This window comes from Sinohyriopsis cumingii, chromosome 13, assembly GCF_028554795.1.
Source record: "Sinohyriopsis cumingii isolate HCF-2022 chromosome 13, ASM2855479v2, whole genome shotgun sequence".
NCBI lineage: Eukaryota > Metazoa > Mollusca > Bivalvia > Unionida > Unionidae > Sinohyriopsis > Sinohyriopsis cumingii.
Genome location: NC_142973.1, coordinates 70,589,391 through 70,605,200, shown reverse-complemented (window position 1 = coordinate 70,605,200; position 15,810 = coordinate 70,589,391). Strand labels below are relative to the sequence as shown.

General features: G+C 34.0%; 1 protein-coding gene across 2 annotated transcripts in view; it reads right to left on the bottom strand.

Annotated features, from left to right (window-relative positions):
• Window positions 1-7,752: 7,752 nt before the first annotated feature.
• LOC149785803 (uncharacterized) overlaps window positions 7,753-15,810 on the bottom strand; it is a 38,520-nt gene continuing 30,462 nt past the window's right edge. The window contains exon 4 of one of the 2 annotated variants that reach the window (XM_089979739.1): window positions 7,753-9,904. In XM_089979739.1, coding sequence (XP_089835865.1) covers window positions 9,865-9,904 — 40 coding nt within the window. In that variant the 3' untranslated portion in view covers window positions 7,753-9,864. Of the gene's footprint in view, window positions 9,905-11,597; window positions 11,720-15,810 lie in introns of those variants that run through there. The other variant, XM_089979738.1, reaches the window with a different exon arrangement.

Here is a 15,810-nt window from a genome sequence, read left to right as displayed (position 1 = left end):
TCCACACATTGAAAGTAAACCAAGAATATGAACTCACTGTGACATACAGATCCAAGAACCTCATGGACTGCCAATACGTTTCAAACAGTATTATACACTACAAGAGAGATCCACATAATCTCAAGTATGGACTCTGATTAAGATTCAAAATAATCTTATGATATTCAAATGTGTTTCAAAATAATGTCATAAACTAAAAGAGAGATTCACATAATCTCTTGGAACACAACTAAGATTCAAATTATCTTATGAACACAACTAAGATTCAAAATAATCTTATGAACATAAAAATGCATCCAATTGGAACAACAATTGAACCAAACGTATCCTTCTAGACCCCTTGTACAGTCACACGATTCCTTGGGTTGGCCCACACTTATTGGCCGCTCACACCCTTCATGGATCCACCACATGTACAGTCATTCGTATACACACGTACAGACAGCATACAGCACCCTCTTTTGAATTAGCTATGTCTACGTCCGTGGCTCAGACATACGTACATACATATCGACAGCATGCAGCCTTAAATACTCTGGAAACTCAAGACAGCTTTAAACAGCTTCAGATAGCTCTAGACATCTCTAGTCAACTCTAGTCATAGTCACATTCACAATCACAATCAGCTACAATAAAACCAAACTGGTCATAGTAATAGTTTCTGTAAAATCTCTATATATATGTTAATACATTAACCTGTAATAGTGACTTGTAATTCAAAGTTCAAATCTGCATTGCAATAAATGCATTATTACACAATAAGACATACAAACCGAATAAGCTTCGCATGTCAAATGAAATATAAATTTAACACTTATCCCTATGACTGGAGAACAATGGAGAGCGTACACTCCTTGACGTGATCCAAAACGACCAGTGTCGGTTTAGAAATTGATCTTAAGTCCATAAAAAGTGAGCAATAGTCAGGGTGAAATACCCATGCATATCATGTTATTAATGTCCCTTGTCACAAGTAATTTCTGGCGAGGTACATGGTAATACAGTCGCTTACCTGGAAAAACACTTATTCACCCTAGATAACATTGTACGCCTGTACAACAAAAAATAGTCAAATAGTTCTAAGACAAAACCAAGTTATTTTTTTGCCTAATTCTGTGACAATTTCATTATCATTCATGCAGTGCAAGTGAGTTCCTCTTATAGGCAACCAGTTCAACATGGAGAAGAGAAATGGTGCTGTTCCTAATTCAAAGGTCACATGTTTTGCTTGGTAAAGCAAAGTTTATAACTTTCGATGCAATTTGTCAGATGATCTTCATAACATGGAGGGACCAACAAATGGAGCTCCAACGGGAGATTCAGTAGTAACAATTTATAATTGTCTGTCATGATGAATGAAAATGCTATATTTTGTTGTCGGGCTTGAAAGAAATCCGGCCAATTAGATAACATTTTTGACCAGATAGGTGGCTGACCTAGTTCATGGAAAGGGTCCAATCTAGTAATGTCCCAGGCATTTGGTTGTAAGATTTTTTTTCTCTGCTTAAAATTATTGTCCTATAAAGTTATAATGTGAAGAGAAAATGATTATTCCTATTCTTGATAAAATTTTAGGAGTATCAATTATTGCTAAACCATTTCTTTACCCAAATATTATTGGAAACTAGCAAGATACAAACAGCTTAATGAGTTAGCTAAATCTGAGAAAACTTAATAGGAAAATAATTATACATCTTGTGTAGAGCAAGTGAGAAAATTGTGAAATTTGCTTTGCAAAAGAAAAAGATAAATGTGTGAATTTACAAATATAGAATGAAAGAAAAATGTTATGATTTACAGTATATCATACAATGGATATTTTGTTCATGCTGGCCTCCTTGTTACATTTCAATGATATTTTTCATATTCTCTCACCCAATCCATCTGCATCTGTCTTTGAATTCTAGGTAGATGATTACATCAGTATAATGATAGGTTGACAGGGTGATGAAGACTGAAGTTTTTGGAAACATCATTTAGGAGACATTTCTTCTTTGAACAGAATCAAATGTTATTTGTGTCAGTAAGTTATATAGTTACTTTGTTCAATTTGCACGCCTTTTCATTCTGCTTGTCATTGTCGATGAACAATTTTTATAATTAGCCAGTAAATTGTGATAAATAAGGAAATTTTACTATTTAATTTTACACAAACGTTTTCAGTGTCATTTCTCAAGAGACAACTGGTACAGATATGAATGTTCTCTTGTTGTGAAAATCTGAGAGATAAACTTAACAAAAAATGCTTGTAGTTAACTAAACTTTTGAGTTACAAGCTGATACTTGTATGTTCTTAACTTTTTTCTTTCCAAATAATCCCAGAATTAAAAAACACAAGTGTGAATGAATAAAGTTGTGAATAAACATTGGTCGAAATCCAAATTAAATCCAACACTAAAAGTGTTGATGTGCCTATGATGACCTGAATAGTATCTATTGGCCAGCAGTATTTTGTTGCGTCACAATACTAATTTCAAAGAATATATCCTTGTTTGAGTTTCACTATAAATCTAAATCTCTATTTTGAAGAATATTAGATGAACACTTTGTGTTATCAGTGAATAAATAATTTGATAAATAAAATCCTGCCCAAACGAAATACTGGACACAACAATAAGATGGATTTCTCTTTAAGTTATTATTTCTACCTGAACTAGGTCACATTTAGCATTTTCTGTAAAAAAATATATTACCTAATGGAAAATTTCATTCTAGAAGGATCCAGATGTTTACAAGATAAAGTAGTTGTAATTAGAAGGTCTATTACTAAAATTATAATAAAGAACATGGTAAACACAATATTCTTGACTAATTTTAAGACAATATTCCTAATATTGATCCTTCAGTAAGAAAAAGGTAAATTGTTATTTACAAAACTGTCACTGATTTTGGACAAGGTCAGCTACAGAAATACAGTTTTACATAACCCGTAGCACATCATAAAATAAAAAATAAAACCTAACAATGCAAATTAAATATACATAATACCTCCTTTCATAAAGAAAATGATTTATGTAATACAGCTTTCTTTTACCTATTAGTCAAATATACACGTGATAAAAATTTACTTTAGATGAATGACACAAATTATACATGAAACAAAATAATATTTCTATACAAGTGAAAGAGCATCTGTTATTAGATTGTCTTTTCCCTTAATATGTCTGATGTCAATATTGTATTCCTACATCAAACTTTACATTAATAATCTCTGATTTTTGTTTCTCATCTTGGCATTGAAAGTAAGGTCGTTGTAATCACTAAATACAATAATCAGAGGAGCTGAACCAATACACTAATGGGAACAGGGAATTCAGAGATAGCATTGCCCTTATCATCTATAGGTTTAATTTGTCCATCCCTATGATATGTCACAGAAATGTACCAACCACAGCAAAGATATCTTTGGGATAAATTAATTGTCAAATTTGCATCACTGAGTCTATAAAGAATTTCCCAATTGTCTCTAAGTAATCTTTCCAAGCATCATTGTAGATGATATCATCGACATAAGAAGCATCACAATTATCTAGACCAGAAATAATCATGTTCATTAAATTTTTAAAAGTACAAGGCAAACCTTTCATCCCAAATGACCTTTCTTCATATTGATAAAGACCAACTGGAGTTACGAATGACAAAATTTCATTGTCCTTTCTATCAGAGGAATTTGCCAGAATCCTTTCAATAGGTCAAGCATTTCCAATTTTATTAATGCAGCCAACGATTCTTAGCAATGGAAATAAATCTGTTTTGATGGACTATTCACTTTTCTATAATCAGTGCACATGCGGAAAGTATTATGTGGTTTCGGCACAAGTATACATGGTGAACTCCAGTCACTTTTACTTGTTTCTATAAAATCATTCTCTAGCAGATACTGAATTTCCTTTCTCGATCATTCCTGTTTGAGAGGGTTCATCCTGTACAGTTGCTATTTCACAGATGTGGAATCTGCAATGTCATTGTCATAGTAAACTTTATTTGTTGTGCTGGAACATTTGGAAACAAGTGCTCATATTCAAGTAATAGATTATTTCTTTTGTTGCTGCAGATGTGAAAGTTTCTGGTCCAGAAAATTTATAATTTATGAATTCCAAAGAAATTCACTACTGTCTGATTGCATTCGTTTAAATCGTCGCTGTCTGGGACAGGTACAGCTAAATTGACTGCTTGAATAACTGTCTCTATCAACATACTCCTTTATCATATTTATATGGCAAAGTTGTTTTTATTTTCGCCTCCCAGGAGTATTAACGATATAATTTAAATTACTTTCTTTTTAGCTGTGCAAGGACCATAGTACTTAAAGGATTTGAGGTAAAGGCAAGAGAGCCAGAACTATATCACCATACTGAAAACTCTTTTCCTTTCTATTTTTGTCATAGCTTAATTTCAGTGTTGGCTGAGTAAAGTGCAGATTAATTTTTAGAACTTCACAAGTCTTTGACAACCTACATTTAAAATTAAAAACGTACTTGAGAAGATTAATTTATGTATCTTTATTTGAAAGAAGTTTCTCTTTAAACAACTTAAGTGGTCCAAAAACTAGTTCAAAGGGACTGAATCTTGATTATTCTTGAACATATTCCCTAACTGCAAATGAAGACCTTCATCCCATTCTTTATCGGTATCAAAACAATATGACCAGATCATATTTTTCAGTCTGATGAAATCTTTCTAAAGCACATTGACTTTCAGGGGGATAGGCTGAGACTTAATTTGCTGGTTGCCTAATTCATGCATAACTTGCTGGAAAATTCCAGATTTTTTTTTTGACCCTTTATCAGATTTAAGCAGAACAAATTGAGGATAATTTTTTTAAATCAAAACTTGAACTATTGTTTTTGTTTTAATATTCCTCAAAGGAATTGTCTTTGAGAATCTTATAGATGCATACATTATGGTCAACAAGTATTGGTTGCCTGACGTGGTCTTAGGTAAGGGATTGACACAGTCACCCATTATCCTGCAAAATGATTCATCAAATGCATAATATGTTGCAGGTATCTTCTGTTGGATTGTTCCAGCCGTTTGATAAGATCGACAGATTTTACAAATGTCAGATTTAATATTTTGGCCAATAGAAATGGTTCAAGGTCTTGTGAAAAGACTTATTGATCCCTAGATGACCAGCCAAAGGAATTTCATGGGCTAAACTAAGAATTTCCTGTCTAAACTACTTTGGAACAACAGTTTGATAGCTCACTGACCACTTGTCACCAGTGGTCCTTTTTTCTTCTCATAAGGACCCCAATTTCAACAAAATACCAAACAGATACTTCTGTGACTTCAGTTTCGTTAATAACCTTCAGGAACAAACAGGAGATATCATTATCTTTTCTCTGTTCGACGACTAGTGATTGTCTTTGGTCACCCCGGTTAGAATAAAGAGGCTCAGTAGTAAAAATCACTGTGATCAGTACCTTTTGATTGATCCTTATGAGGAGCAATAGTGACCTCATCAGAAGCCTGACCAATACACGTTTCAGCCAAAGTAATACTTTCCTGATCAACAATATTCTCAAGAGCTCTTTTTGCCATAGCTCTGTAGACTGCACATTCGGGGATTTCGTTTTCAATAAGATCAACATTCTGATCCAAACAGGCTTGTCATTTACAAGTGGCTTAACCTCAACCGTATCTCCAGCTAGGCCATTCCCTAGTAAGAAATGAATACCATATATGGGTAAAGATCATACTGTTGCTACTATCATGGGTCTGAGAACAAGTCTGATGACAAATTTACACAATGAAGAACAACCTTAACAAAGTCGCACCCTATTCCCTGAATAAGAACACTCATATTAGAAGATTTTCAGAAAAAAGTACCTGATAATAAGTGATTCTGAAGAGCTCGTATCCATTGCAGCTTTAATAGGGATAGGATTAGCAGAATCACCCATGAGTGATATAGAACATTTGGACATGAATTGTTCATAATTGTCCATAATAAAATCAGACTTGGGTTTGATCCAGCAAATACGTTGCTTTCAATATATGACCATTACTTTGGCCTCTTGGAAATAAGATCATTTGAAATAGGATTCATTTGATTATTTGCTTATTTTTCGAGTTATAGCAATCGGAAATAACGTTTCCTTTCTTCTTGCAATAGGTTCACGTAGAAAGAGATAAGGATTTATTATCAACCTTATCAGAAATTTGGTTTCTAAAAGTTGTGCCAGATTGAATTCGGAAGTGCTCGTATTAAACTTTTTTTTTTTAAAACAAGAAAGTTGCTGAATGGAAGACTCATTCACAAAAGAAACTTTATTATCTAAGGAGTATCGTCACGTGTACGAGCAGCATTTTCTAAAGTTTGGACCTGGTGCTCTTCAATATAAGTCTTACAGTTACTATCAACGCAATTCTTGAATTCTTCAACTAATAAGAGTTGTCTGAGATTTTCGTAATCTTGACCAACTTTCTTGACTAAGCACCACCTACCAAATAACTGCTCTTTTTCTAATGCAAATTCGACATGGGTTTGTCCAGTTTCTTTTTTGTAGTTCCTAAACTTTTGCTGATGAGTTTCAGGTACCAGCTCATAATCCTTCAAGATACATTCCTTGACCAGACGATAATCAGCACTTTGCTTACTGACAGGGAAGTGGAAAAAAGTGTTCTCTTGACCAGTCAAAATTTTCAGCAATTTTTTCAAAATGAGGAAGATATTTATCTACTTTTTTTCTCAAAAAGGGGCATTAACATACTATTTTTAGTAACATCAAAACATCTTTCTGAAACTGCATGTGTTTTTTTTTCTTTTCTTCTCAAGCTCAGTCTTTCGTAACTCGATTTCATTCTTGTATTTTAATATCAATTAGATAACTTGTAAGTAAGAGCCAGATGGGGACTTCCTAATCAAACCTAAAGCACTTTTATCAAGAAAATTCTTTTCCCCAAATATTGGACGAAAATATTGTTTGTTTTTTGCTTCGGTAAAAAGAACTTTTGCCTCAGTGAGGTAATATTGTTTGACAAGCTGGTGTAAGGGGATTCTAACCTTTCCTACGAAGGATTTAAAATAAAGTTCTCCACTTTAGATGACATTGTTAAAGCTTGTTGGTTTCACTATTGGTATCTCAGATATGTAAATCAAATGCCTAGACTTAGAAAATTCCAAAACAAAGTGAATTTAAATATCATAAGCAAAGTTTTCTGAAATATTTAGAGAAATTTGTATCCCTGAAGAGCCCCCAATTTTTTGTTACGACTCTACAGTCTTAAAGTAACAGAAATGAGCGAAAATCAACAAATTTTGTAAATTCAACAAATAAATGATTTCCCTCAAATACAAAGTGAAAATGTCTACAACAAAAAATTACTTACGGTATTGCGAATTAAATCCCAAATAATCGTCGAATTCCATGTATAAGTCCTAATGATTCAAGTTCTGAACCAACTTTAGCGGTATTCCAAAATAAATCTAACGCTGAAAGTTTTGATGTGCTTGTGATGGCTAAATACTAATGAAGTGCCAATAGTCTTTTGTTGTATCTCAATAATACTATTCAAGAATATAGCTTTGAATTTCACCATAAATCGAAGTCTCTACTTCCAACAATATTATTTAAGATGTGCACTTTTTATTTCCAGCAAATAAATAACTTGAATAAATAAATTTCTGCTTCAGTTGCTATTGCAGGAATAAATAATTTTCCCCGTAAATAAGATTTTACACTCCTCTACCTGACCTAGGTTACAGTTAATATTTTCTATAAAATAAAAAAAATATTTTACCTAATGGAATATTACGTTCTAGAAGGTTCTAAATGTTTACAAGATATAACTAGAAGGTCAATTACTAAAATCATAATAATTATAATAAAGAACATGGTAAACACTAAACACATTGTCCTTGGCTCAGACCAAGATAAATATGTTTATTTCTATGAATAATGATCCTAATATGAAACCTAAACTCATAGAGAAAATATTACCTATCTGTTGGTTGTATACAGAATAAACAAAAGAATCAATGATTTTGGTCAGCTACGCAATGAACTTTATTTTGGAAAAGGTCAACCACAAAAGTACAATTTCACATAACTCACAACGTCTAATGAAATAAAAAAGTAAAAAAAATAACAAACAATGCAAATTAAATATACGTAACTATATAACTAGCGACTATGACTACCACATTCCCATATTCACATAAAATATCAATATTTTACCAAATCATTTCTCTCACCTCCCATGTGGACATTTGTCATAAAACGTCACTTTTATACGAGAAAAAGTTCAACAGGCCATGTGTCATTGATAGTAGTATAACCCGTTCATAGGTATAATGTACAGAGACAAACACTACTGTGATATAGACAATTTTTATTTTAATGATTTATTTTAAAAATCGTTTAGCAGTTGTGTAAGTGCAGGAAACATTTCAAAGCTGAAATTGAAATTACAGCGAATATCACGAAAATTAATACATATCATTATTTCCATTCCATTATATCATAATTTCACATTCATTATATATATTCTGAAGTATATTCACTTCTGTGAATATATTGTAACAAATTCAAATTTATTTTATCATACATTAGAAAATATATGTGATATTCAAATGTACATCATGACATGGATTGTTTTACATTTTTATAAAAAAAAAACAACGAAAAAGTAGTGAGACAGTACATTATCTTATCTCGGTAAGTGTTAGTAATTGCCAATCTCTGCTTGCTTGATAACTCCAATTTCCAACATCTCAAACACCTCTTATAATACTAGGTGGTTGAGAGTACTTTAACTTTAAACACGTAAAATGATCATGGAATTTAAAAAAATATTTCAATTTGGGATGATGAGGATGGGGCGAGAAAGAAAATGAGAATCATTTGAAGGGACTAAATTCTTTCCCTTTAGATCGATTCTTTCACAGCAAATCTTACAAGTAGTTAAAAGAAAACACTGACCTTGAGACAGACAAAAATTTTGATTGTAATATTATTTTAAAAAATACGTAAATTTTATAACAAAATCATTTTAATTGTTCACAGAAAAATTACTTTAGACAGTCCAGTACATAAATATATCTTATTAAAATGACAAAAATATAAATTAAAACAACTGATCAAATATGTAGGAATTTACAAAGCAATTACCGAATATGAATGGAAGATGGAACAGACTTACAATACAAAAATTGTAGGTGAATATGTAAATTACTGATCAACGTTTCTGCGTCTTGTTTGCACATTAAGAGCGTGCATTCCAAAAGATTAGTCTATCCTTCCACAATCACGACGGGGGTTTGATACGTGCAGACAATAGAGAGATCTTTGTGGGTTTTAGAATATAAATATATCTAACGTTCAATGCTTGCCCTAATCGAAATTAGGACTTACTGAAATTCAATGCTTGCCCTAATAGAAATTGGGACTTGCGGACTTGCTGAAATTCGATGCTTGCCATATAATGAAATAGGGCATGTTCCTGATACAAAATACATATTTCATAAAAATGTTAAGTTCATTAGAATTGGTTGTCGAAAAATGCATCATATTTTGTCCTATTTAATTTCATTTCTCAAGAATTAGTTGAACCGTTAAGTGAACAGGATATATATCAATGTGTTATGAGTTTTTGGATCGGCACTCTGCCAAACAAGTACACAAAATGTTATTGGAAATGTCCCTTTCATTTTCTTGAGTTTGTATGTGCATGCAACTTGCGAGATCAAGGTGTAGTAAAATGGTCGGGTATTTCCTGATCATCAGTCGACGCAGAACCGGGTAAAATTCAATCGCATTATCTCGGGACTTTTTGCAAGCTGAACAGAAGTGAAAATTATCCCGTCTGTAATATGTACGTCTTCAGAAATTAGACTCAAAGGAGAGAGCGTTAATCGTCTCAGTTGAACAGAGCTCGAAGCATAAGGGTAGACATCAGCCTGAAAAAGAGCGAATGAAATAATAATAATAATAATAATAATAATATTATTATTATTATTATTATTATTATTATTATTATTATTATTATTTCAAAAGAGTACATTTTATACTTACTGTCCATCGTTGCAACAACGTTGGACTGAAGTTGTTGCAAGGTTTTAATATGACGTTGTGGCAACGTGATTTGGTCTATTTGCTGCAATATTCTACAACATTGTTAAATATCATGATATGACATCCCTACCTCACGAAAACGTATAAAAAACTATTGAAAACTATGATTAATGAAAGTTCTTTGTGTTTGTAATATAGTCCACATTGTACAATTAAACATTACCAAAAAGACAGGGGCCCCGAGTGGCCGAGTGGTCTAAAGCGCTCAACGTTCCAGATCACTGCCATCTCACCTCTGTCTGCGTGGGTCCGAGTCCAAGGGCTCGGCTAGCGTGGGTATGTGGGAAAGCCTGCCAGTAGCTTCTCGTGGGTCGGTGGTTCTTCCTTGGGTTTTCCAGGGTTCTTCCTCCACCAGTTATACTGGCCGCCATGTATAGCCTATCTTGTGCTGAAAATGGCGTTAAACCCTACAACAACAACAACAACCAAAAAGACAAAGTTAGCAAAATATTCAACCCTTACCCTATATAAAGCTCGAGTGTAATATAATTTTAAAAAAGTGTTATTATAGCCATTAAAATCATATTGTGCCTTATAGAAATGTAAAACGGCATATACAAGAGGTCTACATGAAGAGGTGACTGCTTAACTGTATTGAAAAAATATTTTCTTCATTAAAATGGGAAAGTTTTTTGAAGTTCAAACTGGTTTTAAATGAAGAAGTTGAAATAAAATCTCCACTCTTATATAAACAGTTCTAACAGTGACTGCTTAGGGGTCATGTTCTGGTAACCTATGTTATTACCATAATCGCTACTTTTATTAACCAATCAGATAAAGTCTTATCTAATTGCATTTGGAGAATTAACGGTGTGGGTAAAAAAAAACTTGACCGTGTATCGAACGATTTGATTAACTTCAAGATTTTTGAAAGCTGCGTTTCAATTGGCTAATTCAAAGATCACCAGAACATGACCCTTAAGCGGTCTTCGCCAGATCTTCACGTAGGACAGCAGAGATCTGATTTTAATCAGACTGGGGGTTAATGGCTATTACATCAGGTATAGGATGGCATTTAGATGCTCTTGATTCGAACATTATAGAAACAAACACGAAATTTACTAAATACCATACACTTTTGAGATCATATACTTATAAAGTGTATCATGATTTCTGAATTTGTTATCCTAGATCAAGCGGTTTGTTCTAACATGGTATACAGCAGGGGTCTCTATGACGCGGCCCGCCAAGGCGTATCCTGTGGCCCACAAAATGGTTATCGTCACAAGGTCTCATGAGAGATAACAAAGGTGGTGCGGCCCTTGGGACATCGAAAATGCCCTCACGCGGTCCTCAGGGTAGTTTGAGTTTGAGACCCCTGGTCTACAGCTAGCATTGTTTACCGATGATGAGGGACACAAATTTTCAAGCACTATACAGAGCCAAGGGAAATTACTCTTCTAAAATTATTTTGCCTGTACAAAGGTGTTTTCTTTATGTAGTTTTGCCGATAAGCTTTAGGGGTCGTAGGTACAGACAGATAAGTGGGAATATATATATATATAAAAAAACAACAAGTGCAATATATATATATTCTACTATAACTTTATTTTTTTATCTTTTTATTTTCTGAAATTCGATACATCAGAATTTTCTTCCTGGTCACCAAGATTAATCTAAATCTTCTTCTGCCTAGGTTCCTGCAAATTGAAAGAGTTCTAATGTTTGAACAAAAGCATACATTTCAGCACAACTTACATATGTATTAGTATAGTCAACATTTGTAACGAAACTTTCTTTACTGAATGTGTAGGTCCCTTAATATCCCTTTGACGAACAATAGATACATGTCTAATATTAGAGTGGCTTTAAACAGATATAAAGGTAGGGTTGCAAAAAAGACGTTTATTTGATGTTTCAGCGGGATTTTCAAGAAATACGCTTATGTGAGTTGTATATCACGCAGAAGCCCCCCACCCCACCTTTTTATTATTTAAAAATGAGTTTGAAACAACCGGAATTTTTCCCGGCAAGTTTTTTCATTACAGTTAGATGGTTAGCATTATGACCTGGAAACGATTAAAATGCTAGATTCAGAAGACTTTACCCCATGGGCGTCCATTGAGGTTCCATCCCACAGACCCACTGCATACTTTTTGTTACGATCCCCCATAATGAAATTTATGGACCCGCCTCTGTTTTCTATGTTATTACTTTGTAAATTGACTGTATATATGGTGTTATTTATGAATCTTATATTTGTTACTCACAAAATAGCTCATATACATAATTATCACTGATAAACGCTGGTCCTTTTTCTTTATCAACTATAATTGGGCTCATTTATTGTTGTTAACATTTAATTACATTTAATGTTTGATTTTTCTTCTTTGTATATCTAAATCGATCTAAAAACGCTTTTTATTTTATTTCACCTTTTTCAAGTAAACTTGATTTCTTTTATCTTGGTGAAAAGCGATAAGCGCATAAGTTCATTGATCTAAGCGCATACACAATTCAATAGCATTTAATTTAGGTTTTTTTTCTGCCCAAGCCGGGGCCCCAAGTGGCGGTGTGGTCTAAAGCGCTCTCCGTCACGGATCACTGCCATCTCACCTCTGTCTGCGTGGGTTCGAGTCTCGGGCTCGGCCAATGTGGATATGTGAGAAAGCTTGCCAGTAGCTTCTCGTGGGTCGGTGGTTCTTTCCTGGGTTTTCCCGAGTTCTTCCTCCACCATTAATACTGGCTGCCATGTATAGCCTATCTTGTGCTGAAAAATGGCGTTAAACCCTATAACAACAACAACAAAAATCTGCCCAAGCCTTATTATTTTGGGACCGCTCAGGTGGCCTAGTGGTTATAGCGTCCGCCTCTGATGCGGGAGGTCGTGGGTTCGATTCCCGGCCGAGTCATACCAAAGACTTACAAAAATGGTACTAACAGCTGCCTCGCTTGGCGCTCAGCATTAAGAGGTTAGTGTTAGGAGTGGTCGGCTTGGTGGCAGGGTAATGTCTGCGGCATGATGCCCCAGTGCTAGACATCACTATAAACTGCCACACTGCAGACATCGTAGCGATATGACTGAAACATTGTTAAAGCTACGTTAAAAACCTAAAACACACACACACGCACATGATATTTTGGATTTTCGATAAAGACCCAGTTTACCCATATAATTTATTTATCTGTATACACATATCAATACCAGTGTGATAAAGGTCACAGAAACACACCATCAGTTCATATCAGGTTCTGTAGAGACTGAAAACTTTGGCAGGTAGCCAAATTTTCTTTGTTAGAAAATGGAACCACCTCGCGAGGTGTGTAAAGGTGCAAGACAACGTCCATAGAGTATCCCATCCAACCAAATAAGAACCCCTCTATCGCAATGAGGACGTTACTTTCTGTAACTATTGATGTAAATTATACATTTACTGATTAATGTTCATACCTTGACGGTTCGAAAGAGTTGAAAACAGCAAATATTTCAACGCCTCAGCAACAGCGGTTTGGCCAGTACATGACGAGCAGTAAACTTCGGTTCGCAGATTCACACAAATAAGACAAAGATCACAACTCATGTTTGTAAATCATAGCAGTTAAAAAAAACATTCTGACACAAGGTTCAACTTTCATTCAATTATTTCTTTTGAAACTAACACTGATTACAAAATACAAGACGATGATTGCTACTCTCATGCATGTTTAACACAACATCGGTACAACGTTGTCAAAACGTCACATTATATCAGTAAAATGACACCATTTGTTGTGTAAACTGCTTTCCTCTGTGAACATGCCTCTTAATTGTAAATGTTGTATATTTTCACGCTTAGAGGACAATTAAACTTTTGTCCATGTGCAATGTTTTAGCAACTATTTAAGGCCGTTATTTCAGCAAGAAGCCTAATCAAATGTTTACAACACAGCACAAACGTAAGTTATTAGATGGGTAATCTCTCGACAAAAATACTTAAGGTGTTAGATAGGTAATCTCTCTACAAAATATTTTATGTGTTAGTTGGGTAATCCATCTAGAAAATACTTTAGGCGTTAGATGGGTAATCTCTCTACAAAAATACATTAGGTGTTAGATGGGTAATCTCTAGACAAATATACTTTCGGTGTTAGATGGGTAATCTCTACAAAAATACTTAGATGTTAGATGGGCATTCTCTCGACAAAAATACTTTAGGTGTTAGATGGGTAATCTCTCGACACAAATACTTTAGGTGGTAGATAGGTAATCTCTCTACAAATATACTTTAGGTGTTAGACGGGTAATCTCTCGACAAACATACTTTTAGGTGTTAGATGGGTTACGTCTCGACAAAAATATTTTAGGTGTTAGGTGAGTAATCCCTCTGCAAAAATACCTTAGGTATTAGATGGGTAATGTCTCAACAAAATTACTTTAGGTGCAAGATGGGTAATCTCTAGGCAAAAATACTTTAGGTGTTAGATGGGTAATGTCTCAACTTCAGGTGTTAGATGGGTAATCTCTCTACAAAAAAAATACTTTAGGTGTTATATGGGTAATCTCTAGACACAAATACTTTAGGTGTTTGATGGGTAATCTCTCTACAAAAATACTTTAGGTGTTAGATGGGTAATCTCTAGACACGTATACTTTAGGTGTTAGATGGGCAATCTCTAGGCAAAAATACTTTAGGTGTTAGATGGGTAATGTCTCAACTTTAGGTGTTAGATGGGTAATCTCTCTACAAAAATACTTTAGGTGTTAGATGGGTAATCTCTAGACACGTATACTTTAGGTGTTAGATGGGCAATCTCTCTACAAAAATACTTTAGGTGTTAGATGGGTAATCTCTCTACTTTAGGTGTTAGATGGGTAATCTCTTGACAAAAATACTTTAGGTGTAAGAGAGGTAATCTAGCTACAAATATACTTTAGGTGTTAGATGGGTAAACTCTCTACATTAGGTGTTAGTTGGTAATCTTTACAAAAATACTTTAGGTGTTAGATGGGTAATCTCTAGGCACGTATACTTTAGGTGTTAGATGGGCAATCTCTAGGCAAAAATACTTTAGGTGTTAGATGGGTAATGTCTCAACTTTAGGTGTTAGATGGGTAATCTCTCTACAAAAATACTTTAGGTGTTAGATGGGTAATCTCTAGACACGTATACTTTAGGTGTTAGATGGGCAATCTCTCTACAAAAATACTTTAGGTGTTAGATGGGTAATCTCTCTACTTTAGGTGTTAGATGGGTAATCTCTTGACAAAAATACTTTAGGTGTAAGAGGGGTAATCTAGCTACAAATATACTTTAGGTGTTAGATGGGTAAACTCTCTACTTTAGGTGTTAGTTGGTAATCTCTACAAAAATACTTTAGGTGTTAGATGGGTAATCTCTAGAAACAAATACTTTAGGTGTTAGATGGGTAATCTCTTTACAAAAATACTTTAGGTGTTAGATGGGAGTAGTTAAGTGGGATACTATACGTACAATGGGAATTAGCATTACGGAGACCCCTGGGACAATATACGTACAATGGAAATTTAACATGGCGAAAAATCGTGGGTCAATATACGTACAAGGGGATTTAACATGGAGAAAAAATCGTGGGACAATATACGTACAATGGAAATTTAACATGGAGAAAAACGCTGGGCCACTTTAGGGACAATGGGAATTTAACATAGAGTTTGGGTCTGTCTAGGGACAAGGGAAATTAACATGGGGAATAGAGTTTGGGCTTTTGGGATTTTTTTTTTTTTTTAAAAAGTTTTTTTAAATTTAAATTTAAATTTAAATTTAAAAAAAGG